The sequence below is a fragment of the Orbicella franksi genome, chromosome 5, assembly GCF_964199315.1.
Source record: "Orbicella franksi chromosome 5, jaOrbFran1.1, whole genome shotgun sequence".
Lineage (NCBI taxonomy): Eukaryota > Metazoa > Cnidaria > Anthozoa > Scleractinia > Merulinidae > Orbicella > Orbicella franksi.
Window position 1 is genome coordinate 21239851 of NC_138149.1, and position 24547 is coordinate 21264397.

The window sequence follows — 24547 nt, forward strand, 5'->3', positions numbered from 1 at the left end:
AAATGTGGATCGAAACAATGGACAGGAGTTGAAAGTCGACTAATGAAATCATTTAAGGTATGAAAGTGAAGGCGTCGAACGCACTCTCATAATCTTTGATTACTGCTAGTTCCACAGTTAGTGTAGCGAGATGAGGTCCAACCGTCCGCCATCTTTAAAAGCAACGACGAGAAGGCCTTGGGAACGAGGTAGGAGAAAAACTTCCGGATCGGAAGTTATCTTAGAAACCCATTTTCAGAGTTTGCAGTCGATGTTTTTGTAGGCGAGAGGAAGACACTGGTTTAAAAAGGTAAGTATAACTGGTCTACTTCTGAATAGGACTAGAAGAATTCAGGGAACAGTACAATAGGAGTTTCTGGTTTGATTCTATCCGGTTTCGGTTCAACATGATCAGAACCATTTCAATCAATTCGCTATCAACCAAAGCGACATGGCACCGGGAATTCACGCCCAGCGCCGAACGGCGAATAACGTATAACCTTTGTAAGCTCATGGAGGGAGCGGTTATAACGAAAGTTAATGATTTTTTACGACATCAAATGGTGCAGACGTTACAAACTGAGTATTCAGACTAGTTATATTCCCGCATCGAGTATACGTATATAAACATAGGCAAAGAGGACCACAATATGCAAATTTTGAACTAGTCCTATCTTTAGTTACTGAGTTGTGTTGAACTGGTCCTTGTAACCAAGTACCTGAATACAGGTCAACACACAACACTCCTCTGAAGGTCGCATGAAGTCGCAATAGCACTCGTCACGCGTTCATGATTAATGGAATATTTGATGGAATGATAAGCTTCCCAGTATAAAGAAAACGTTCCCTACTGACTCTCAGTGTTGTCAGAATCCCAAGATACAAGATTCAATAGCTGGTTTTTACGTGACGTCACTAAAATTCAAACTACAAAACTATTGATCATTCTGAGATTTTACTTTAATGATGTATAAGAGCAGCTGAAAACTAATATTCAAACAAATTTTCTCTCCGAATGGGTTCTTGGTTTTGTGATACACTACGCTTAAATTTCTACGCTTTTGCGTGACGCCGCGTTTACATGACGGCCCAGAGAGCGGTCATGATGGTTAAAAAAGTGACTTATTTTGAGGAATTTGGCTATCTGATATGGTTGGCGAAATGGTGCAAAATTCCCAAAGTTTATATTCATTCACATTTAATGTTGTTATTATTATTCACGAATATATTTATTCACATTCAACAACTAAATTTATATTCAAGAAATATATTAATTCACATTTAACGACGTATTTCGTATTCACGAATGTATTTACTCACATTTACGGGATGTATTCATTCAAATTCAACGGTTTATATTCATTCACATTCACGATCGAAATATTGGTTCAACACGGTGCAATATTCATTCAACATTTTCTGCGCACCGCCTTCGCGCATCATTAGGTCCCAGCTCCCGCTCTATGCTGAACGAAGGAAGGCCTATTATATGAAGGGGTAGAACAAAGTCAAAAAACCCCAAACATACAACTGAACATAAACATTACATGGGCTAGAGGAGATAACAGACTGCTCGATGATTTCGGATGAGCAAGTAGATAATTTCGTACAACGTTTTATGAGTGATCGTGGGACTTTGTTCGGGTATTCCTTGGTGACCGGACATCTTCCATCATTATAGGTCTCAGAGTTCAACGGGAAGGAATCAGGGAGAGTATTGACCGCGTTGACCCTGGAAACTCTAGAATCCGCTAGGCTGTCGTAATTTCTAGGAGAGCGTATTCTTTGGCTGCTCCAAATAGCTTGTGGCATATTGACGGACACCATAGCCTGGCTACTGTCATGCACGGGGGTATTGATGATTTTCCTTTAATCTGTAATCTTAAAAAAGGTACTCCTAAAACAATGTAAAAAAACTATATTAGCGTTGTTGTTGTTTTTTTTTTTTTTGTTTAAATGTTCTACTAATAACAGAACTGTAGTATTGTCCTAGATTTGCTCCCCTCAGCGACGCAAAGGTTTTAGTGGCCATCAAGGGTGCGAAGTGATCATAGGGGTGAAAATGTGAGGGTGTCTTGCGACAGCCCAGCTGATTCTAGAGTCTCCAGGGTCAACGTAGCCAATACTCTCCCTCTCTCATTCCGTTGACTGATCACTCATCATGAAACGTTCTACGAGATTGTCTAGTTGCTCATCCGAAATCAACGAGAAGCCCGTACTCCACAATACGACGTTTCAAGAAGCATTTGAACTTTTTTTGTCCACGTGAAACCCGACAATCTTTGTTGCAGAAGGAAAAATAAAAATTAGAAATAAATTACTTAGAGAGGAAGAGCGGGTTTTCATTCAGACCCTCTATCCTGGTCGAATTGGTATTTGGAGATGCTGTTTTTTTGTGGGGGGAGGAAAACTGGAGAACCCGGAGGAAAACCCTCGGAGCACGGCGAGAACCAACAACAAACTCATCTCCGGGTGAAACTGGTGGTAAGCGACGGCTCTCACCACTGCGCCATCCCCGCTCCCCAAGAACTACCTCCGATATTGAATATCGAGTTAAGAAGACCTCAGGGCTCGTCACAGAATACACTGCAAGGTTTGTGCAGTTTGATGAGTCGTTTCGTATCCATTCTCCATGCAAAAGACATATATTTCCCACTATTTCATTCAGTACTGCGCAATGATACTGACAAGAGGTAGTAATTGCTGGAGAGCTACACTCGAGCCTTATTTGGATGTTCTCTCTCAATCCTACTTCCGCGGTGTTCCATTCCCGTTCGCACTCTTGTAGGAGATCGAAAGCTCCTGCCAATGTAACATTTGTGTTTGGGGTCTTGGGTCTTTGTTCTACCCGTTCATATAATAAGGCTTCCTTCGTCCGCCATATTGCGTTCGGAAATTATAGAGCGTGAGCTGGGACCTAATGATGCGCGAAGGCGGTGCGCAGAAAATGTTGAATGAATATTGCACCGTGTTGAACCAATATTTCGATCGTGAATGTGAATGAATATAAACCGTTGAATTTGAATGAATACATCCCGTAAATGTGAGTAAATACATTCGTGAATACGAAATACGTCGTTAAATGTGAATTAATATATTTCTTGAATATAAATTTAGTTGTTGAATGTGAATAAATATATTCGTGAATAATAACAACAACATTAAATGTGAATGAATATAAACTTTGGGAATTTTGCACCATTTCGCCAACCATAATCTGAACAGTTCATGTCATAGAAAAAATATTATTTTAATGGTTTAGAGTTCCTCGAGGGATAAATTCACGCTTTTGTAGCAAAACTCAGTGACAGATGTTTCTGTTGGTTTCCGGCCGCCATGTTGGTGCCCATCCGTATGGGCACCAACATGGCGTCTCAATACAAATCTCTATAAATTTGGGTAAAAAATTTATCCGCATATCTTGCATAAGAAAAATTGTTGTGACTAGAATCTTGGAGATATTTACCTTTTTTCATTTCCAAAATTCTGGACTTTATCTATTGAACGGTTTTGATTTTTATTTTGATTTATTTTGAATGGCGTGACACTGAAAACCAGCAATAAGAGCAATTTACAATTGGCCTAATTATAAAGACTATAAATAGATGGTTTTCACTGTCACGCAACGAAAAAATAAATCGAAAACTATTCAGAGGATAAAGTCAAGAAATTTTAATATCATAGGAGACAGGTGAAAAAGACACTACTCCAAGTTTTGGGTCTCTGCGTTTTTCCAAACTTCAGATATTCGTCGAAATGTTTTGCGCAAATTTACAGAGCCCAGTATGGAGCCGCCATGATGGCGGCCGGAAAATAGTGCAAACATCTGGAACTTACTTTGGCTATCTAGGCGATTGATTATCTGAACTGAACCAACAACCATTTACACAAGCATTTTTCCTAACACTTTAACTTCTAGAAAGGCTAAAAATCAGTAGATAAGTGTATATTTTTCCACGAACGCGATCGAAACGGTATGTCACGCACCGCCACAACTCTGAACTTCAAACGGCGCTGGTTTCCAAACCAAGCACGCTATTGTGCTGAAACGTTGTAATCAGATATAAATTTAGATCTCCTTATGCCTTATGAGGATAAAAATTTTCGTGGCTCTTTGGTTTTGGAATTTGGAATTTGATGACGTCACGTGAAAATGATATTTTTCATTTTCCAGCATTTTCCAGCGCGACATTAACTTGAATAATTATGTAGCAACGATGACGTAATCTCCATATTAAGTTTGCTTGTACTTGTGCTTATTATTATTAACTCATCAAAGTTCGCTTAATGCTGTTTGAAGTTGTTAAACTGCTGGCCCTTCGCCCGAATACAAATATCTTTATTGTTTTCTTCGACTCAAGCAAGCAAAGGTATGTACACAACTTAGTGATTCACACAGTACTGACAGGAAACGTAGGCTTAATTAGATAACCTGACAGACAGCTACGATGTACATAGGTCTACATATAGTGTTTCACAATTCGGCAATGTTCTAGTGATGTCTAGAGGCTTCTAGTGATGTCTAGAGGCTTTCTCGGAGGATTTTTAACCTTTTTTCCTTTTCTTCCGAATGTTATTAGCCTGTCTTCGAAATCTTACTCATTGGTAAGAACAGAAAATAGTAATCCATAGTAAGATGCACTAGACCTTGTCACGGTTTTCGACGCCATCTTGACGGGTAGGCAAAGCGGTCAGAAATTACAGTGTTTGTATGGGAATCCGATGGCAAATAACTTTTTCCAGATTTGAATTTTACACAATTTGGGAATCCCAAATTTAAATACTAGGCAGAAGATTGTATTCACTAAGTTTAAAGAATGTAGCTTGGCTAGAAGACGCTCAGTTAATTTTTCTAATTTTCCATAAATTTGTCTGCAAAATTTGTCTCGGTTCACGGGAGAAAATCAGAGACAAATGTATGGAAAATTAATTTGTTGAGCCTAAACACGAAGGTGTCACACTGTAAGCGTGACACAATTGTGTAGCGGAGAATCGTTGTTCTTCATCAAGTTTTGGAATTTTGCTTCCAAACGTCTTCCACTGCACCGAAAACCCCGAAACAAGCTTGTATTTCGCTTCTCAAATCACAGGCAGCCCAAGCTCTCTCTATGAACCACACGAGCAACACAATATAGCATCGAATTATAAGGGTTTATATGGGATTTTCTACAAGATATCCATGGTAGTTAAAAGTGAAAATTCTCAATAAAAATGGCTTACCTTATTCCATACGTGCGTTGTTTGCTCCTGGTGTGGTTATTTTACCGATTGAACTTGATTTAAGCGACTTTTTTGAATTCCGGTTTTCCCTTTATAAGGAGAGGACAAGGCGAAACACCTTAGTCGGGACAGCGTGCCGAACGAAGTCAAAAATCCCAGGCTAAAATGTACCCATGGCCACAAATCCACCGCAGAATTCACGGGCAAAGGTTGATCTTCCATTTTAATTCCCTAGCCACACAATCGCAGCCCTGCGAGCGACGCCAGGCGGCTCTTCGTGTCCCCAGTGAAACGATAAAACGATGGAAGAGCTCCGTGTCCGTTTGATCCGCGACATAACGACCGCTTTCGCAAAATGGCTTCAAAACCAAAGAAACGTAAGATCAACGGCGAAAGCTCTGTAGAAACTGACGATTTGTAAAGTGGAAGCCATGGTAAGTTTTCAAATTTATGCACCTTCGAGTTACGTGGTCGTCGCCCCACCAATTTAACTTCATCTCCCCATAATTCGTTAAGAATTCTTCCAAGCAAAACAGAGCTCAATTTGCCGGCAGCATTTTCTTCCTCTCCGTATGCTCTGGACAAAATTTTCCTGGCTTCCATTACAGTTTCCTCACAATAATCGTAATTCCACAATACCCTAAGGGAAGCAAATTTAGTTTATCAGCTCGGAATATTTTATACAAACAAATCAAAAGTGCATAAACGTGAAAACCTACCATGACTTCCACTTCAAAAATCTTCAGTTTCTACGGAGCTTTCGCCGTTGATCTTACGTTTCTTTGGTTTTGAAGCCATTTTGCGAAAGCGGTCTGTACGATTGTTTTTTGCATTGTAAATTCGACCTGAGAGGAGCCCGGGTGTTACAAGAAGTTTGGTTGACAAATTGCGGTCTAGTACCCTCGCGAGTCTTGGTTTGCCAGCATGACGAGGTTACCAAGCCGATTTCAACGGTCGTTATCTCGCGGATCAAACGGACACGGAGCTCTTCCATCGTTTTATCGTTTCACTGGGGACACGAAGAGCCGCCTGGCGTCGCTCGCAGGGCTGCGATTGTGTGGCTAGGGAATTGAAATGGAAGATCAACCTTTGCCCTTGAATTCTGCGGTGGATTTGTGGCCGTGGGTACATTTTAGCCTGGGATATTTGACTTCGTTCGGCGGTCTGTCCCGACTAAGGTGTTTCGCCTTGTCCTCTCTTTATAAAGAGAAAACTGGAATTCAAAAAAGTCGCTTAAATCAAGTTCAATCGGTAAAATAACCACACCAGGAGCAAACAACACACGTATGGAATAAGGTAAGCCATTTTTATGGAGAAGTTTCACTTTTAACTACCTCCATGGATATCTTGTAGTAAATCCCATATAAACCCTTATAATTCGATGCCATATTGTGTTGCTCGTGTTGTTCATAGAGAGAGCTTAGGCTGCCTGTGCTCAAATCGGCAAGAGCACGTCCTTTGTTGACAAAACAATGGAAGGAATCCCAAGCTCTTCCATCTCTTCTATTTGATCTTTCATAATGCTTTTGGGTGGCGAAACAATGCGAACCACAACAGTCGCATTTATTTGCACTATTTTTGCCGTTGCGTTGAGTTGATATATCAGATTTTTCCCAAAGCCAGTCGGCAAAATTGTAATACAGCAGTGTTTCAAGCCACAGACCAAGATGTCATCCAGAGAGTGGGAGGCGGAGTTGAAATGTTCAGCTACGGGAAACCCGCGCGATCGGTTTCGAATGCTGCGGAGGTGCTCGCTTTTAAGAGCATTTTGAGCCTTATATACAACTTTTCGGCAGTGTCACGCATCGTATGAGTTTTTTGCTCATTCCAACTGAATTTGAGCAAAGGTAGCCTGTGCGATGTAAGCTCCATTTTAGCCTTATAAACCACAAGCCATGATTTTAAGTAACGATGTCGGAAAGGAATGATGAAGCTATCTCCATGAATCCATTCCTCCATTTGTTCGCCATCATTTTAATCTCGTGACGGTCCTTTATTTTCCGTGTGGCTGAAGAGGTCGATTGGCACCACATTTGTTGTTGTTGCTTTCTTAGAGAGCGAAATCTGGGGAGAGTACCTGTCCCCGGCCTGGGTAAGGGCGTTCGAACTCTCCAATCAGACCGTAAAATATGAGACTGTGAACAGTCTACGTAAGTTTCTGATTTCTTTACTGATCTTTATTCAGTTCATTACGTCAACGATATGCGTACACGTGATTTCCCATGGTTTTACACGGCATATAGTTTCTTGTCTAAAATAGTTCGGATTACGCAAGCACTGATGATTTGTTAATTTGCTATGCACCATAAATTTACGTGTATCGCCTTCAGATCCCTGCCCAAAAAAAGTATTTGTTACATAAACAATAGCCTCCATTTGGCGCGAAAATATGCTCGGATATTTGTCCGCGGACATTATCTGTTCCGAGAAGCGAACAGTTTTCCGAGAGCGTAGCTCGAGGAAAACTGTGAGCTTTGAGGAACAGATAATGTCCAAGGACAAATGTCCGAGCATATTTTCGCCCCAAATGGAGGCTATTGTGTTTATTATTCTTCAAATCTTTTTCGCAACGCGCGCAGTTATAGAAATTGGGGAGTCTTCTCGGATATTCCCCAGTTTCAACTGGGAATATTCGGTCACGTGACGCGTTTAGACCAATAGCGCGCGAGCGAAAATATTTGATGTATTATAATGTGCAATATCTGTACGATAATTATAATCAATAACCTTTGTCTTTAGATGAGAGGTTCGTTCTCAAAGAAAAAGCGTGATTCCCATGTATCAGAAAGAGGATACACAAAAAAAGTTGAAGTCTATTCGTCGTCATCTGAAAGCTACATGTATGGTTCTGGTAATGGCGATAGTCGCACGCTACACAGAAGCTATCCAACCAGTAGCTGGAGCTCAGCACCATCGTCGCCACCAATAAAAGGTTGTTCCGTCGGTGGGAGCAAAACGAAAAGCTGTGCCGCTAATAGTCTAAATGCAGCGTCAAACGGACGGTATGGTGATCTTGATTCAAAGACGACACCGTCTAGAGGTTATGATGCAGCTGCTGTCGGGTTAAAACCAAATAAAGCTTCTGCAGCTCCTGTTTTCAGATCTGCATCAGAGAAGGGCTGTACCATTTCAAGTGTCAAAACTGTGCTACCCAAAAGCCATGGTACTAATAACACATCGGCTTCCCTCAAAGTTTCTACTGAAGGAAGCTATTCGACTGCTGGGTGGAGTAGAGCACCCGCTACAAATTCTGTAGCTACGGTTGATGTCGACCGGGAATCAATTAAGGGCTTTCCTGCTGGTGATGCAGGAAATGGAAGAGGAAGTGGAAAAGGAAGGGGCATCGAACGCCATGCTACCGCCAATCGCAGAACGCCATCAACAGCCGGTCGTAGCCATGGCGGTTATCATGAAAGCGACGGTAGTAGACTGGTTGCAACTTACGGGGCTAAAGGAGGAGGTAGGGTTGTAATTTCTGTACCTTTAAACCCCTGGGAAGTGCTCGGTCTCCAATCATCTAGCGTGTCTCGGGAGGCTGTCAAAGCAGCTTTTAAGAGAAAAATAACCCAACCAGTGCGCCAGAACCGTGCAATGGTATCTATTGCCAGTCACATGCTCACGTCCTCAGCTGGCAGGTACACGCGAGTGCAAGGCAAGGACGAATTTGTCGTCAGAAGGCGTGACCACTTCATGCTTGCAGCATGTGGCCACACAAAAGAGCTTACTCTTCGGATAGACAAGAAGAGGGATCTTGTTCAAGACAGGGACGAACACGGACGGACACTGTTGTACATAGCAAGCAAATCAGGTTTCTATGACACATGCAAGTTACTCCTAGAAAAAGGCGCTTCTGTGAATGAAGCGCAAAAAGATGGAAGCACGCCCCTACATGGTGCAGCATATTTCGGTCACGCCCTGGTTGTTGGACTTCTTCTTCAACATGGAGCGAGAAGTGACATCAAAAACAACTGGGGAAATTCTGCCCTGGACGAGAGCGCCACAGCTGCGATACGGAGTCTGATTCAAACCGCATCGGCTGACGACATTTCATCAATCGCTGCATCGCTTAAAGAGAAGCAGCTTGTGCTGAGCGTTCGACACATTGAGTATCAGGGAGAGGTCATAGCGAAGGAGCTTACTCGAGATCCTCGCACCCTTGATGCAGACACACGAGCAGAGTGGAATCGTATTCACAACACCTGGGAAACAGCATGGCATGGAACTCGTTCCAAATATTTAGAGTCCATAATACAGAAGGGCCTTCTCCCCGCTGGTTCAAGTGGAATTAAGCCGGCAGCGGGCCACTACAGTCTTGGCGAAGAGCATTTTGGCATTGCTAACTGGGCGGCTGCAATCTTCCTCTCGCCAAGCATTCTCTACGCGGCACACGTCTGCTACTCGGATCGAGTCTTTTCCGAATCCCAACAGTGGTGCGTTCTCGTCAAGGCTTATTGTAAACCTGGCAGCTATAAGTCATATGACCCCACTGTTTTCCGCTACAAGCCAATGGATGGCGAACCCGTCATGCCAGAATATCGCATACCCGTCCATGAAGCTGATAAGAATGTCATTTTGCGTGTCGAGTCCACACGCAGCGTTGTCGTGCGATCCCTGATCTTCGTGCGCCTCAGCTTTCTTGAGAATCAAGACATGAACTTTGACCAAGCAATGAGGCTCTTGCGCTAAAAAATTTTCGTATTTCAACTGATATTGTTAATAGCAGAGATCTACATCGTGGTTAACATGGATAGACTCCTCAGTTTGCTTGAAGATTTGTGCTAACTTTTGCCGCGTTTAAAACTAGTCTAAGGGTATCGTGCTTTTTTGTAACCCGATATTGTTCAGAAATAGTTTAGAATATGAATTCTCCCGAATCCGATGTCCGTGACACTTGACGTCTGAAATAATTTGGAAACACAGTCAAGGCATCGTTACAAAAATTGCTGTAATTTAAACTGAGGAATGAGGACGACATGCAAAGGCCCAGGGGTAAACAATCTCAGGTTTAGCTTTGCGTGAGGTTTGCTGATAAATTTAAGGGAACACCAAAACTGGGGTGCTTGTTTGACTTAAAATGTCCACCACGCCAGCGTCCAATCCTAAGTTTACAGAACTGAAGCATGACCAAGCATGAATGCTGTTGCGTGGTCTTGTTACAGTATTTTTTACGTGACTTCTTGGTTACATCACCTTTTTCAAAGTGTCAGTTTTACAAGTCTATCAGAAACACCAACTTCACCACAAAGTAATAGTCTAGGGTAGAGGAGAGGGTGGTTACACATCCTTGTTCGTAACTGAAGCCCCCTACTGAAATAGATGTACATGTGTAAGGCATGCCCTGTTACACGCCAATCAGCAATTAAAACTTTCCCTGATTGGCTATCAGTTCCCTCACTAACGGATAATAGCACTGCCTTGTTATAAGCCTTCCCAAACTTGCAGAATTATCCCGGGTAGCACTTTATGTTGACAACAGGAATGTAGTTTATTAACGTATGTTTAATGTACATGTGAACTAGAACATTATTACAAATTCATCATTTCACATGGCAAATAAATACATTTCCAGAACATACAATAATTTAAATTCCTGGTCTGGGTTATTCGAAAGGTGGATAACGCTATCCACCGGATAAATCACTATCCAGCGGATAGCATGGTTTGTTTTGTTAACACTTATCCACTGAAAAGCGATTTATCCGGTGGAAAGCATTATCCAACTTTCGAACAACTGGGGCCTAGTAAATATTTACAGCACGTTAGAAAATTACACATGGTGTGACTCCAGAAATTTTTAGAGTTATCCATTCCAACGCCTGCCAAAGAGTTTGATAGCAGGGGGGCACTAAGAAGTTTAATTTTCAAATCCAAATTACCACGGAATTTACAATCAACAGTAAGCAGGCTTGGATCTGCCCACCGCATTCATCTTCAAGTGTTACTTTCTTGTGGGTGTCAGTTATCAAATATAATTAAACAGTTTAAAGTCTCCCACGCTTATCTTTATGCGCTACCCTTTTCTCGCAAACGCCTCCGTTTCTCTTTATCTGTCCAGCCTTCCGGAGGGGAGTAGAGCTTTTACAGTGAATTATCTTGATGTTTTAATGAGGATGAACTTCTTAGCACCTTTGTTCTTGAAGGCAGCCTATAACCAAGTCACAAAAATACCCATTGACGAATTGTAAGGGAACTTTTTTGTTTGACTGCGAGTGTTGTCTGAAGTGCAAGTTTCTCAGTTACTGGGTACAATTTGTTGCGAGATGGGAAAAGGTCAAAAATAGTCAGCAGTTAAATACATATAGAACAAGTATTTCGTTTTAAATTGCTCAACTGATCAACGGCACTTTCGTGACATCTGAACCTTTGTTGAAATTTAAACCGATTGATCAAAGGCGTGCGTTTTGATTTTCACAGAGGATCGCGACTGGGGAAATATCCTTCGAAACCTCTTGAAAACTAAAACCAGTTTGCCCATTACTTGTGGGTCGGGTTTATATGTTTTCATATGACCCTGTCCAGAAAGCTAGCAAATGTGTCCAATTCATCCCCGGACGCGCTGGAGAAAAGACTGCTGAGTTTGTGGATTTCAACCGCTCCGCTTTTGTACACCAAGACCTGTAGATTTGAACACAAGGAATTACGTGTGAGTAGTGGCTTATTTATTCGGAAGGCAAAGTAATAAGCAATGGAATTGTTTTCTTTCTTTGTTTTGTTTTAATCTCCCTCATTTGTTTTTGGGGGAGATGGGGCAATGGAGGAATGCACTGCAAAATAGAGATAAAGAATCACTCAGGAAATTAGAAAAACTCCTACAGTCGCCAATAGGTCGTGTTTCCAAAGCATTTTTCGCTCTACAAGACCATTGCCATAATGTTTCTCCACCAAAGTATTTTGAAAGGAAATTATTATCAGAGTTAAGAGGGACAAATGCAATCGTCTTAGAAGCACTAAAACAAGTTCTATTCCTTATTAACTACTCAGAATGTATTTCTTTATTTTGAGTTGGATACATAGACAAAACTGCTTGATATCCTATGTATTGATAAGTCAACAAACTGAAAACAGAAACAACAACAACAACAAAAAACAGACAAACAATTAAGTAAACAAGCTACGTGATCGTTAAACCATACCAGCTCGGGGTGTCTTCCGGGAATTCCAATTCCTGAAGCTGTGTAATCATTCGACAGTTCAAAACACACAACTCTGCAACAGATTATGGAAATAATAGAGCTGTGAACAGATTATCAAGCGATGCAACAAAATTTTCTCGACTGCCACTCGAAATTGCAGCATTTATTTAATTACATTTAGCCCTCAAACCTACAATTGAAATAGAGATGGTGACCAACTACAATTGAATTTAATACATTTCCTACAATGATTAACTAAAAGTAGACAATTTAAGGCAATTCCTCTGAAATAAAAGTGACAATAAATTATTGTTCAAACTTTGTCCACTGAATATTTGTCCTATGATAACTTCAATTTTGAAATAAAAAAGGGGGGTACCCATGCTCATTAAGGAGCAGTGAGGCATTGAAAATGCCCCATTTTGGCATTATTTAATGCTTATTATAAGAACGCATTCCCAGTAATTGTAAAGTCTTTGTGAGCCCAGACTCATAAGAACAAGCATTAAACTACAGTCAATACATTGTGTCGGACACAAATAAACATTTTAAGTTTGATTCAGACAGAAAGCTAAATCCTTGATTAAAAATTTGAACCAAATTTCTTGACGTGGTTACCGACTGCAAAATAGAAAAGACCACAGTGTATCTGCTATTTTTCTTATTTATTGAATTTTCAGCAATAGAAATTAGATCAGTCTTTTCTCACGCAAAGCTCATGATTAGTTGATTACAACGACTGAAAAAAAATTGGGGTGCCCGTGCTCGTTGGTGAGCTAGAGCCATTTTTCAACTGACAGAGCTCAATATCAAGGCAAATCTGTCATGTTTTCAATATGCGCGTGCACGAGCGCGCGCTAATGAAGCCATAAATTATGCGCAGTAAGGATGCCTGATGCAAATGTGAGGAATGACCTTAAGGACCCATTAACCGATTTATGCGCGCGCTCGCGCGCGTTGCTAAGGAGGTGAAATTTCACTTCCGGTTACTTACGTCAGCGTGAGCGCGGAAAATAAAAACAACTCAATAACTTCCAAATTCGCTTACGTTTTAGATGTTTTTCTTTGTGTTTCACAAAATCCAAAGTAAAAAAAGTACAAGCAGAGACAAAATAAGAAAAAGACAGAAAAACAAGAGCAATAGAGAGAGAAAAACTAACTCCGTGTGGCTTTGTTTGATCTTACCGAAGTGCGCTGGTTGTGTAAACTGCGCACGCGCTGATAGGGTAACTTCCAATATATATCGGGCGCACTTCCGGGTTTCTTTAAATGCTAAAGGAAACGCGGTTTTTCATTAAATCCAGCCTTTTTCGATGGACTTCGATCAAAGCCAACGTTGGCAAGATAGCTATGCATTCCTTTTTCAAAATCATGCTTTTTTCAGAAAATTACGAATTTTTTAATATTTTGAAATTCTCTCAAAATCTGACCTTTTAGAAATGAAATAAAATCTATGCAGAGCGTAATGAGGATTGAAATTAAAATATTAAATCAATGAAAAAAATCCCGATAAAGTAATTTGCCTGGGAGCCTTTGCGTTTTTTCAGTATTAGTCACATGACCATGGGCGTGGCCTGATGACGTCATCACTAGTGTTACTAATCATGAAAAAGTTAAAACACATGAAATAACTCTGAAGTAACTAAAAATGATGAGGTTATATGAGATTAAATTTTCCTTAGGAACGGCTCGAAAAGATCGGTTAATGGGCCCTTAACCGTCAACTCCAGAAATGAAAAATTAGAGCTACGTGGGTTATCCACCGAATGGATATTCCATCGAACGTAATTTCAAAGAGGCTCGTTAAGAGATTATAGAACTTAGTAGCCTTCAGTTCATGTGTAAGTATTTCCTGCGACTGTCTAGAGCACTTACCGCCCATGTTTAAACGTTTCAACAGCAACGGGACCTTGATCGCTCTTGAGCAGATCCCTGTCATTAGAATCAACGTAGTTAGAAAATAACATGGCACTAAATCATGACAATTTCTTTTTTTTTTCTTCTTCTGATTAAGCACGAAGCTGAAATTCCTGGCTCACTTAGTTCATGGGATGCGCAAAGGATCAATGAATAGGAAATAACTTTGGCAAGAATGTTAGTGAGGAAGTGATTTTCAAGGAAACGTTCATTTTATGATGCTTCACTATCAACCTTACCAGACATACAAATTGGAATTTGAATCCAACACATAAAACACACTGGGCTTGCTTCGAGACCAGTGTACTGATAAGATCTCACTGCCGTCCGTGGATGCAGACCAGCTGAGCAGCGGTGTTTCTATAGAAAAAAAAAACAGAAAGTGGTTAGATTAAAACCTGTGAACGGTAAACGAATACAATTCTTCACAAAGTACAGGTCCCGTTTTCGATTTGAATTTCACGCTAAACGAAAAAAAAAGGATCGATCACGACATTGCGAAGCCAACTTAATCCTACTACCTTATACATGTGGCTTCGGTTCAAGACTCTTTGCTATTTGTTCCTCCTGGAATTGTTCTCTGTTAAGTTACTTCTACTAACATTTTGCTTTTCAGCCGTGGTGTTTCTTCAGCTTCCAATCCAATATCACCAGTACTTCAAGAAGGTGCCCAATTCCCCATTCCCCTTCCCCTTCAAAACCAGCGAAAATGATTCCAAACCCAACACAAAATTAAGACAGGTCTTTGCGGCTTAGAAAACACATAATGCAGTTCTTAACAAGGAACATATTTCAACACAGTTTGTAATCAAAGAGATGTTACCCAGGGATTCCTAAGCCGCTGGTGATTTTAGTTACCAACAAACAGAACGACCTGAAACTTTTTTCCATCTTCTTTAACTTCACATTGTATACATTTCACTGCACTTCTCTGCACTGTACTCCATTCCATACCATTACATTTCCTTTCACCTTATTTCATTTCATTCCATACCGTTTAACTGCGTTTTGCCACTGTCTATCACCTTCAATAGCTTCTCTTCCACGCTTAAAAAAACACTCACCGTTCTTTAAGTTGAACAGCCACAGGTTCCCATCATCACTTCCTGCCTGAAAAACAAATGCCACATCAAGACATAAGCGATACAAATCCCACTGCAGCCTACTCTCACGTCTAAACTGTTCTTAATGTCCAGTAAAACCACCCGATCATTGATTGGATTCCTATAAAAATACAACAGAACTACGACAGAGCAGTTCTCTTGCGCTGACAGCGTTATGATCAAAACAATTACATGAAAAAGTCGCCTTTAATGTTCATCTTACTTTTTACGACCTTTGAGAGAAAGTGGGGAGATTTCTAGAGTGCAGGGGGGGGGGGGGGAGGTGGAGACTCCTTTTCCAAATCAAAACCAGTTTGGCTTGCGCAATGAAAATAGAGCTAGGAGATGACGTTTGCACTGTATATTTTCAAAGTATGTAAGTAAAACCATGTAGTTAACTCAACATAGTCGTTTTGCCTCTTCTTAAATTGTAATAGATTTGGAAGAACTAAATTTAAAGAAACTAGAGGGGTTTACTGAACTTTAATGGAGAAGGAAGTATTTAACTGATTACATTGGTCGTTTTGTCTATTGAGCGTTCAGAGCTCATTCTAAGCACGACTGAGCTGGGAAACTTACCCATGAGCGGATGGTGAACTTCAGTGATAATTTCAGGGACTGACGCAAAGAAGAGAAATGCAATTCAATACATCCTACACAGTTTACTTACCAGCATACATGGTAACTGCCATGGAGACAAGTCAACAGCTGCGATGTTCATTAAGCTCTCTGAAATAAACAATAAAGAAGCCCGCTATCAGAACAAGGTAACACAAGATCAAATGTTAGAACGTGAAAATCACCCGCAAATGGATAACGACAGAAAGGAGAGGTTTAAACGAGATATGAAAGGGTTGGACCATTTTGAACAATTTTTTTTTTTCACATTGGACGTTCGTAAACCGTAGCAATCTTACCCAATCTAAACCGTCCTTATCCCATTTTGGCTTATTACGACCTTTTGGCAGCTTGTCTAACTTTGTGAACTATTATTCAGCAACATTAGAATTAGCCATTACCACGTGACCAAAAATCCACCGATAAGAGCGCGCGTTAGATTCAACTAAATCCCAGTTATATAACAATGGGCGCTTTCCATTCTATATCCTGATATCCTACTAGCCTAATACCCTAATACCTTAACCCTAATCCAAAACACTAAGACGCTGAAACCATAACAACCAAGTACCCTAATACCCTGACACCCAAACACCCTAATACCCTAGTAACCTAATATCCTAATACCCTAATACCCTAATACCCTAAAACCCTAATACCCTAATATCCTAATACCCTAATACCCTTGTACCCTAACACCCTTATACCCTAATACCCTAATACCCTAATACCTTAATACCCTAATACGCTAATACCCTAATACCCTAATACCCTAAAACCCTAATACCCTAATATCCTAATACCCTAATACCCTTGTACCCTAACACCCTTATACCCTAATACCCTAATACCCTAATACCCTAATACGCTAATACCCTAATACCCTAATACCCTAATATCCTAATATCCTAATACCCTAATACCCTATTACCCTAATACCCTAATACCCTAATACCCTAATACCCTAATACCCTAATACCCTAATACCCTTGTACCCTAACATCCTTATACCCTAATACCCTAATACCCTAATACCCTAATACCATAATATCCTAATACCCTAATACCCTAACACCCTAATACCCTAATACCCTAACACCCTAATACCCTAATACCCTAACACCCTAATACCCTAATACCCTAATACCATAATACCATAATATCCTAATACCCTAATACCCTAACACCCTAATACCCTAATACCCTAATATCCTAATATCCTAATACCCTAATACCCTATTACCCTAATACCCTAATACCCTAATACCCTAATACCCTAATACCCTAATACCCTAATACCCTAATACCATAATACCATAATATCCTAATACCCTAATACCATAATATGCTTATACCCTAATACCATAATATCCTAATACCCTAATACCCTAATACCCTAATACCCTAATACCCTAATACCCTAATACCCTAATACCATAATATCCTAATACCCTAATACCCTAATACCCTAATACCCTAATACCATAATATCCTAATACCCTAATACCATAATATCCTTATACCCTAATGCCCTAATACCCTAATACCCTAATACCATAATATCCTAATACCCTAATACCCTAATACCCTAATACCCTAACACCCCAATACCCTAATACCCTAATACCATAATATCCTAATACCCTAATACCCTAATACCCTAATACCTTAATACCCTAATATCCTAATACCCTAATACCCTTGTACCCTAATATCCTTATACCCTAATACCCTAATACCCTAACACCCTAATATCCTAATACCCTAACACCCTAATACCCTAATACCCTAACACCCTAATACCCTAATACGCAACAATTCATTAGTTCAACCTCATCTCGATTACTGCAGCTCGGTTTGGGGATCCTGTTCTAAGAGTCTTTCTCAGAAGTTACAAAAATTACAAAATCGTGCTGCACGTGATAACTTTTTCAAATTACGATCGTAATGCTGATGAATTGTTGTGAATGGTAAACTGGACCGTCAAAGCCTTGTTGATAAATCAATAAATATAGATTACTTCATAGGAAGTGCGACGTACGGATTTTTATTCAAATAATAAATATAATACGGGAAAATTCATAAATACATAGAGTGAAATCTTTTCACATGTCCCTAATCACTCTCAGATTTAATCATGTAATGGCGGCGCTTCGCGCTGTGCAAAGACAAACTCGGACTCTGACTCACACTGTTTAAATTCGAATGTTCCTCCTTGAATGTTGTTGGCTTTCTGATGTTAAATTTACTTCCTCGGTTTTTTTAAATGGCCATTGATTCTCAAACTGAAGTTCTAGCGCTCGAGATGTTGGATATATTCCGCTGCTATTTTCCGAAAGTGAACTAAAACGGGAAGCCGAAGCCATGTTCTCGAAACATAAACTTCAAGCGGGCGCTGATTTCAAGACCGCGCTTCTCGGAAGCCATTTGAGTGCTTAACTCTGATTGGCTAAGTGATTCTACACTGAACGGTGATTGGTTATATTTTCACATGGGAAAACGCTATACGCGAATCTGATTGGACGTATCGCTTTTTTCACATGTGGAAATATAGCACATATAGAATTCTATTTGCAAAGTTTATTGCGTAAAATTCTTGCTATATGTACAATAATGATGTATAAAGATTATAAATAACATGGTTCCAGACTATCTTAGTTCGCACTTTGTCTTCCGTTCCGATACCTCAACCTATACTGTTCACTTGCCATTCCATAGCCCCGCTCTAATTATTGTAAAAGAACTCTGTCCTACAGCGGAGCTGTAACGTGGAATAATCTACCCTTGGATATTCGTCAGTCACCCTCTCTTGATGAATTTAAATCTAAGTTAAAGAATTATGATTTTGATGGTAGTCTTATGTAAGATTTATTTTGCTTTTATACACAGCTTCCTTGTAAAGCACGTTTTTAATTATTTCCTTTAGTTATTAGAAATTTATTAGTTAGGTAGTTAGACTACTTTAATTCAATATTGTTAAGTCCTGAAGGAAATACCGTGTCTAAATAAAGATTTTAACTTACCTTTACCTAACCCTAATACCCTAATACCCTAAAACCCTAATACTCTAATACCCTAATACCCTAACACCCTAATATCCTAACATCCCTAAAACCGTACTACCCTAACACCCTAACACCCTAATACCTGTTACCCTGGTACCCTAATACCCTACAACCCCAATACCTTAACACCCTAACACCCCAATACCCTAATACCCAAACACCATAATACCATAACACACTAATACCCTAATACCCTAAAACCCCAACACCCTAATACCCTAACACCCTTACACCCTAAAACCGTAACACTCTAATATCCTAATACCCAAACACCATAATACCCTAACACACTAATACCCTAATACCCTAATACCCTAACACCATAAAACCCTAATACCCTAATACCCTAGTTACCTTACACCCTAACACCCTAATACCCTAGTACCTTAATACCCTAAAACCCTAATACCCTAATACCCTAATACCCTAATACCCTAAAACCCTAATACCCTAATACCCTAATACCCTAATACCCTAATACCCTAACACCCTAATACCCTAATACCCTAGTACCCTAATCCCTAGCACAATAATACCCTAATACCCCAATGCCCTAATACCCTAATACCCTAATGCCCTAACACCCTAAAACCCTAACACCCTAATACCCTAACACCCTAATACCCTAACACCCTAATACCCTAGCACGATAATACCCTAATACCCTAATACCCCAATGCGCTAATACCCTAATACCCTAATACCCTAATACCCTAATACCCTAATACCCTAATACCCTAATACCCTAATACCCTATTACCCTATTGCTCTATTACCCTAAGACCCTTATAGCTGGTTTTCACATGACGTCACTAAAATTCGAACTACAAAACTATTGATCTTCTTGAGATTTTACTTAAATGATGTATAAGAGCAGCTGAAAACTAATATTCATACAAATTTTCGCTCCGAATGGGTTCTTGGTTTTGTGATACACTACGCTTAAATTTCTAAGCTTTTGCGTGACGCGGCACTTACATGACGGCCTAGAGAGCTGTCATGATGGTTAAAAAAAGTGACTAATTTTGAGGCATTTGGCTATCTGAACAGTTCATGTCTTTGAAAAAGTATTATTTTAATGTTTTAGAGTTCCTCAAGGGATAAATTCACACTTTTGTAGCAAAACTCAGTGACAGATGTTTCTGTTGGTTTCCGGCCGCCATGTTGGTGCCCATACGGATAGGCACAAGCATGGCGTCTCCATACAAATCACTATAAATTTGGGTAAAAAATTTCTCCGCATATCTCGTATAACAAAAATGGCTGTGACCAGAATTTTGGCGAGAGTCTTTGGATATTTACCTTCTTTCATTTCCCAGATTCTGGACTTTATCTATTGACCAGTCTTTATTTTTATTTTGATCTATTTTGAATTGCGTGACACTAAAAACCAGCAATAAACACCCCAACACCCTAGTACCTTAATACCCTAATACACTAATACCCTAATATCCAAGTACCCTAATAGTCTAACATCCTAAAACTTTAATACGCTAATAAGCTAATACCCTAAAACCCTAACACCCTAATACCCTAACACCCTTACACCCGAATACCTTAACACCCAAACACACTAGTACCTTAATACCCTAATACCCTGAAACCCTAATACCCTAATACCCTAACACCCTGAAACCCTAATACCCTAATACCCTAGCACAATAATACCTTAACACCCTACCCTAATACCCTGATACCCTAATACCCTAATACCCTAATACCTTGAACGCTAATACCCTAATACCCTAATACCCGAAAACCCGAATACCCTAAAACCCTAATACCCTAATAACCTAATACCCTAACACCCTAATATCCTAACATCCTTAACACTCTAATACCCTAATACCCTAATGAAATTTCCAGTGACGAATGGAAAAGCATTTTCTGTAATTTCAGGACAAGAGGACAACCTTGCTAGGTATATCGAAATTTTTGGAAATTTCTTACCGGGAATTTCCGTTCTATTTGACTTTCCTCCTGGAATATCCGCAATTTTCGGTTGAATGTTTCACTTTTCTGAAATTCAACAATTTCTGAATTGTCTGGAAACTTTCCCAGGAAATTTCTGTAACATTTGTCCCCGTTTCGAAATTTACATGGAAAGCGCCCAATATGACACAGTCCTCTTAGTACAGTTAAAAATTTATTTACCAATAGCAGGTCTGTGAGCCTTTGGAGGTGCTCGACTGCCGTGCCTTTCACAGTGAAGAACATAACCCTAAAAAATGCAATGTAATAATAAAGAAGAGATCAAACTTCTCTCAATCCAACCATGACGCTTAAGAGACGCAAACCTTATTATGGTATTTCGGTTGATAAAGTAGAAAATCAGGATATTGTCGGTCGAATAACCGCTTATGTAACAGACCACCCACATCACTGAACGTATGTTAACACAACGTCCTCTCGTAAAAATATCAACGTTAAAAACCTATGCATGTTAAAGTCAAAAATATAAAACCAAAACCCTCGCTTAAGATTCATAGAACTAAAAATTCATGCTAATCCTGGATTAGCTCAATCAGAGCCCTTCTCAATGTGAGGTTCAGTGGTATGCAAATTGCCAAACGAAGTACCGGTATACAAGTAGTGTATTTATTCCGGAGGCATTATAAACTTGATGAACTCTGTAAAATTGCCAAGTTTCTCTTTCTTACCCCATCTGTGCCAACGTAAATGTGATTAGGATCGTGTGGAAGAAATCTCATTATGAGCGCTTGTAAACTCATCTTGCTACGGAAATCCCTGAAAAACGTAATGATCTCGTTACTTTGTAGGGGCGGCGGACAAAACTATATTTATTATTTCAATCCTATCTTACGTTTGAACAACAACTTGGCTTGCTGTTACATGAAAGCTTGAGACTCTCAACTGACATCTGGAGCGTTGGCAGCCTTACCACCGCATGGAAAAACATCTGACAATCGGACACCACTGCTTTCTGAACACTTCTCAAACTCATACATAATTCATGAACTTAAAACAAAGAAAATCACAACCGCGAAGGAGCTTTGGATACCCGGTCTTAATAAGCAGAGATTTTGAGGATTTTACTTCTCCGTTTACTCGTTAGTTTTTGTTTCAACTGAGAAGATATATCAAACACTCGAGACAGTGTTTCATAGGCTATCCAAACACGTCGAATTTCGTTAAAAATACTCCGCTGCGCGTCGTGTTTTCGACTCTCTTCTCGGTGTTTGAATATCCCGATGAAACACTGTCTCTCGTCTTGGTCGTATTACTTGAACCTGAAGGAATACTTACTCTTTTAGCTAAGCTAGTTATTTTCAACGTAACGTCATGACTCTCGTGCAAACGAAAAGAACTGAAACTACGAAAACATCTGTAAAGCGTCACACTTCGATCAACTAGAGCCAAAACTACAACAAACCTAAAAGGCGATTGAAGAGATATTGAAGAGCTTTTGATCAGCTTTATTTTTCCTCCAGGAGACAAACCTAAAATGAAACCAACCATTGAATAAGAAATCTTCTCAGTAAGTCGAGGGAGAGTTATGTTTTTTAAGCTCGTCTCATCAGTAGAAGCAAAACATCCACAGATCGATTGACTCTGCTCAGTTTGAGCCGTCACAAACGTTGTGACACCTTAACCTCGCGGGATGGGAAGGCCTGAGTACTAGGCTAAGCACCTTTTCCGAGACTTGAAAGAACCTACATGTTTCTGTCAGAGGAGTCGCACCGTGACGTCAGAATTACGTAAGAACGTTCGTAATATAAGCTACTGTATGTGGTACTTTTGATTTGGGCAATACGAATTGGAAACTCCTTCATTTCCTCTCCAAAAGATTTTTGCTGTTGTTCTTGCTTCCAAGATAAATATTAACGACAGAGGAAAGGGAACATCACTACAACATGACCAGGAAGGTTTCCACTGACCAAGATCCGACTCTGAGCCTGCGGTGTTCGCTCTATCAAGCTCAACAACAACCTGAAGAGAGAAAAAGCGTTGATACATCAATAAAGTTATTACAAATATCAAAAGAAAATTTAGAGAGCTTATGTAAACGACGGCTAGCAAAACAAGAAAATGGATTACCCATAGATAAATTGCAGCATTTTCCTCTAAAGAAGCTAGTTGGAAAGATAAGCCTAGCATATCATCTGAAACAAAATGAAACAGGAAAAGAGAGTTAGTCAAGCTTTGAAATGGCGGAATTATATCACTAGTGACGTCTACATTACAGCCCTATCAAAACAACCAAAAGGCAAAAACGAGAAGACAAAGAACTACAAGGCACATCCAATGATTGTTCGGTAATACAGGTATGCATATATGCAGAGGGTCCAAGAACGTATCTACATTTCCCTATAGGAACTCAATAATATCGGTTTGATATTAAGAAGGGTCATCGACCAATAACAAGAACCCAATAAAGATGACGAAAAGAGAAATGGACTAAACATAGACAAAACATGAATTCGTGAAGTTGATGTTTTTCCAGATTTAAACACTTTACAATTCCCAATGATGTGAATGAGTTTATTAAAGTAAATTGGAACTTAGTATGATTTGAATTCAATCAACTGAAAATCGGGCAAGATTACCTGACATAAAGTTTGATCCTCCTGAGGCCCTCGCGCTAAATCAACAAATGAGTAAATTAGTTCTACATGACAACTTTTTCTGCAGTTATCTAAAACTATATGTGACGCGTGAATTCTGTTAAAATTCGTCCATCTTGTCCTTCTCTTGCTACCATACATTAGCTGAATGGAATGTAGGTTTTAGTAACTTTTTTTAATCGCATTCACGAAACATAACATAATTTCATACGTATTATGGATAGTTATGAACAAGTCAAAGCTAAAAATGACTAAACAACTAGGACTGAGTCGCAGCTGTCTTCAGTCTTGTTAGTATGTATCGATATGTTTTACAGGAGGGAGAGGAAAATTTTATTTCGATTGCAATCCCATAACGGTTTCAGGTTGTTATGTCAATTTTATAACACATTACATCACTGCCACCTTCGCTAACTATGGAGATCTTTTAATTGTACTTTTTATATTCAAGTTATTTCGATTTCTTACTGTTTAGCTATCATCGCTGTTTTTTTTGGTTGTCGTCTTGTTAATTTATCCCTACAATTGTTAATTAGTTAAATGAACATTTTATTCTTTACCTCGTAGCTGCTGAAATTTCTTGCAACATATGTCTGCGGCACGAAGAGGTTTTAAGGTAAAAATTATATTCATTATCATCAAAGTTATTTCTGTGAATTTGATGGTTTATCAAGATAATATATCTCTTGGTTTAATATTTTCCACACACTCTCCGATGTTTTATTAAAATTACAAAAAACCTATTATCCATTGATCACTTAAAGCCTTCAAGGTGGAGGTTTCTTTGTTATTATTATTTCTGTCGCGTTAACAGAGTTCCACTGCAACAAAAATTTAAGAGACAAGAGACACTTTTCAAGATCAGTCTGACGTTTTTACGTGTCTACATTCGCTGCTTGAATGACGTATTTTATGAACAACGAAAC

The 24547-nt window shown here is 39.6% G+C and overlaps 2 protein-coding genes across 3 annotated transcripts in view; one reads left to right on the top strand and one right to left on the bottom strand.

The window, feature by feature from the left end:
• Positions 1 to 282: 282 nt before the first annotated feature.
• On the top strand, positions 283 to 10593 carry LOC145486681 (uncharacterized). The gene is made up of 2 exons (XM_081465394.1): positions 283 to 289; positions 7939 to 10593. Exon 2 carries the CDS (start codon positions 7939 to 7941, stop codon positions 9883 to 9885), a length of 1947 nt encoding a protein of 648 aa, XP_081321520.1. The 5' UTR covers positions 283 to 289; the 3' UTR covers positions 9886 to 10593.
• Positions 10594 to 10680: 87 nt separating this feature from the next.
• LOC145486675 (cytoplasmic dynein 2 intermediate chain 1-like) overlaps positions 10681 to 24547 on the bottom strand; it is a 30411-nt gene continuing 16544 nt past the window's right edge. Inside the window, exons 24-36 of one of the 2 annotated variants that reach the window (XM_081465385.1) lie at positions 24182 to 24214; positions 23604 to 23638; positions 23095 to 23159; positions 22935 to 22986; positions 22430 to 22496; positions 21696 to 21783; positions 21190 to 21256; positions 16023 to 16081; positions 15314 to 15359; positions 14489 to 14609; positions 14208 to 14264; positions 12333 to 12405; positions 10681 to 11814 (exon numbers count right to left, since the gene is read on the bottom strand). In XM_081465385.1, the coding sequence (XP_081321511.1) occupies positions 11701 to 11814; positions 12333 to 12405; positions 14208 to 14264; positions 14489 to 14609; positions 15314 to 15359; positions 16023 to 16081; positions 21190 to 21256; positions 21696 to 21783; positions 22430 to 22496; positions 22935 to 22986; positions 23095 to 23159; positions 23604 to 23638; positions 24182 to 24214 (877 nt within the window). In that variant the 3' untranslated portion in view covers positions 10681 to 11700. The remainder of the gene's footprint in view (positions 11815 to 12332; positions 12406 to 14207; positions 14265 to 14488; positions 14610 to 15313; positions 15360 to 16022; positions 16082 to 21189; positions 21257 to 21695; positions 21784 to 22429; positions 22497 to 22934; positions 22987 to 23094; positions 23160 to 23603; positions 23639 to 24181; positions 24215 to 24547) is intronic. The other variant, XM_081465386.1, reaches the window with a different exon arrangement.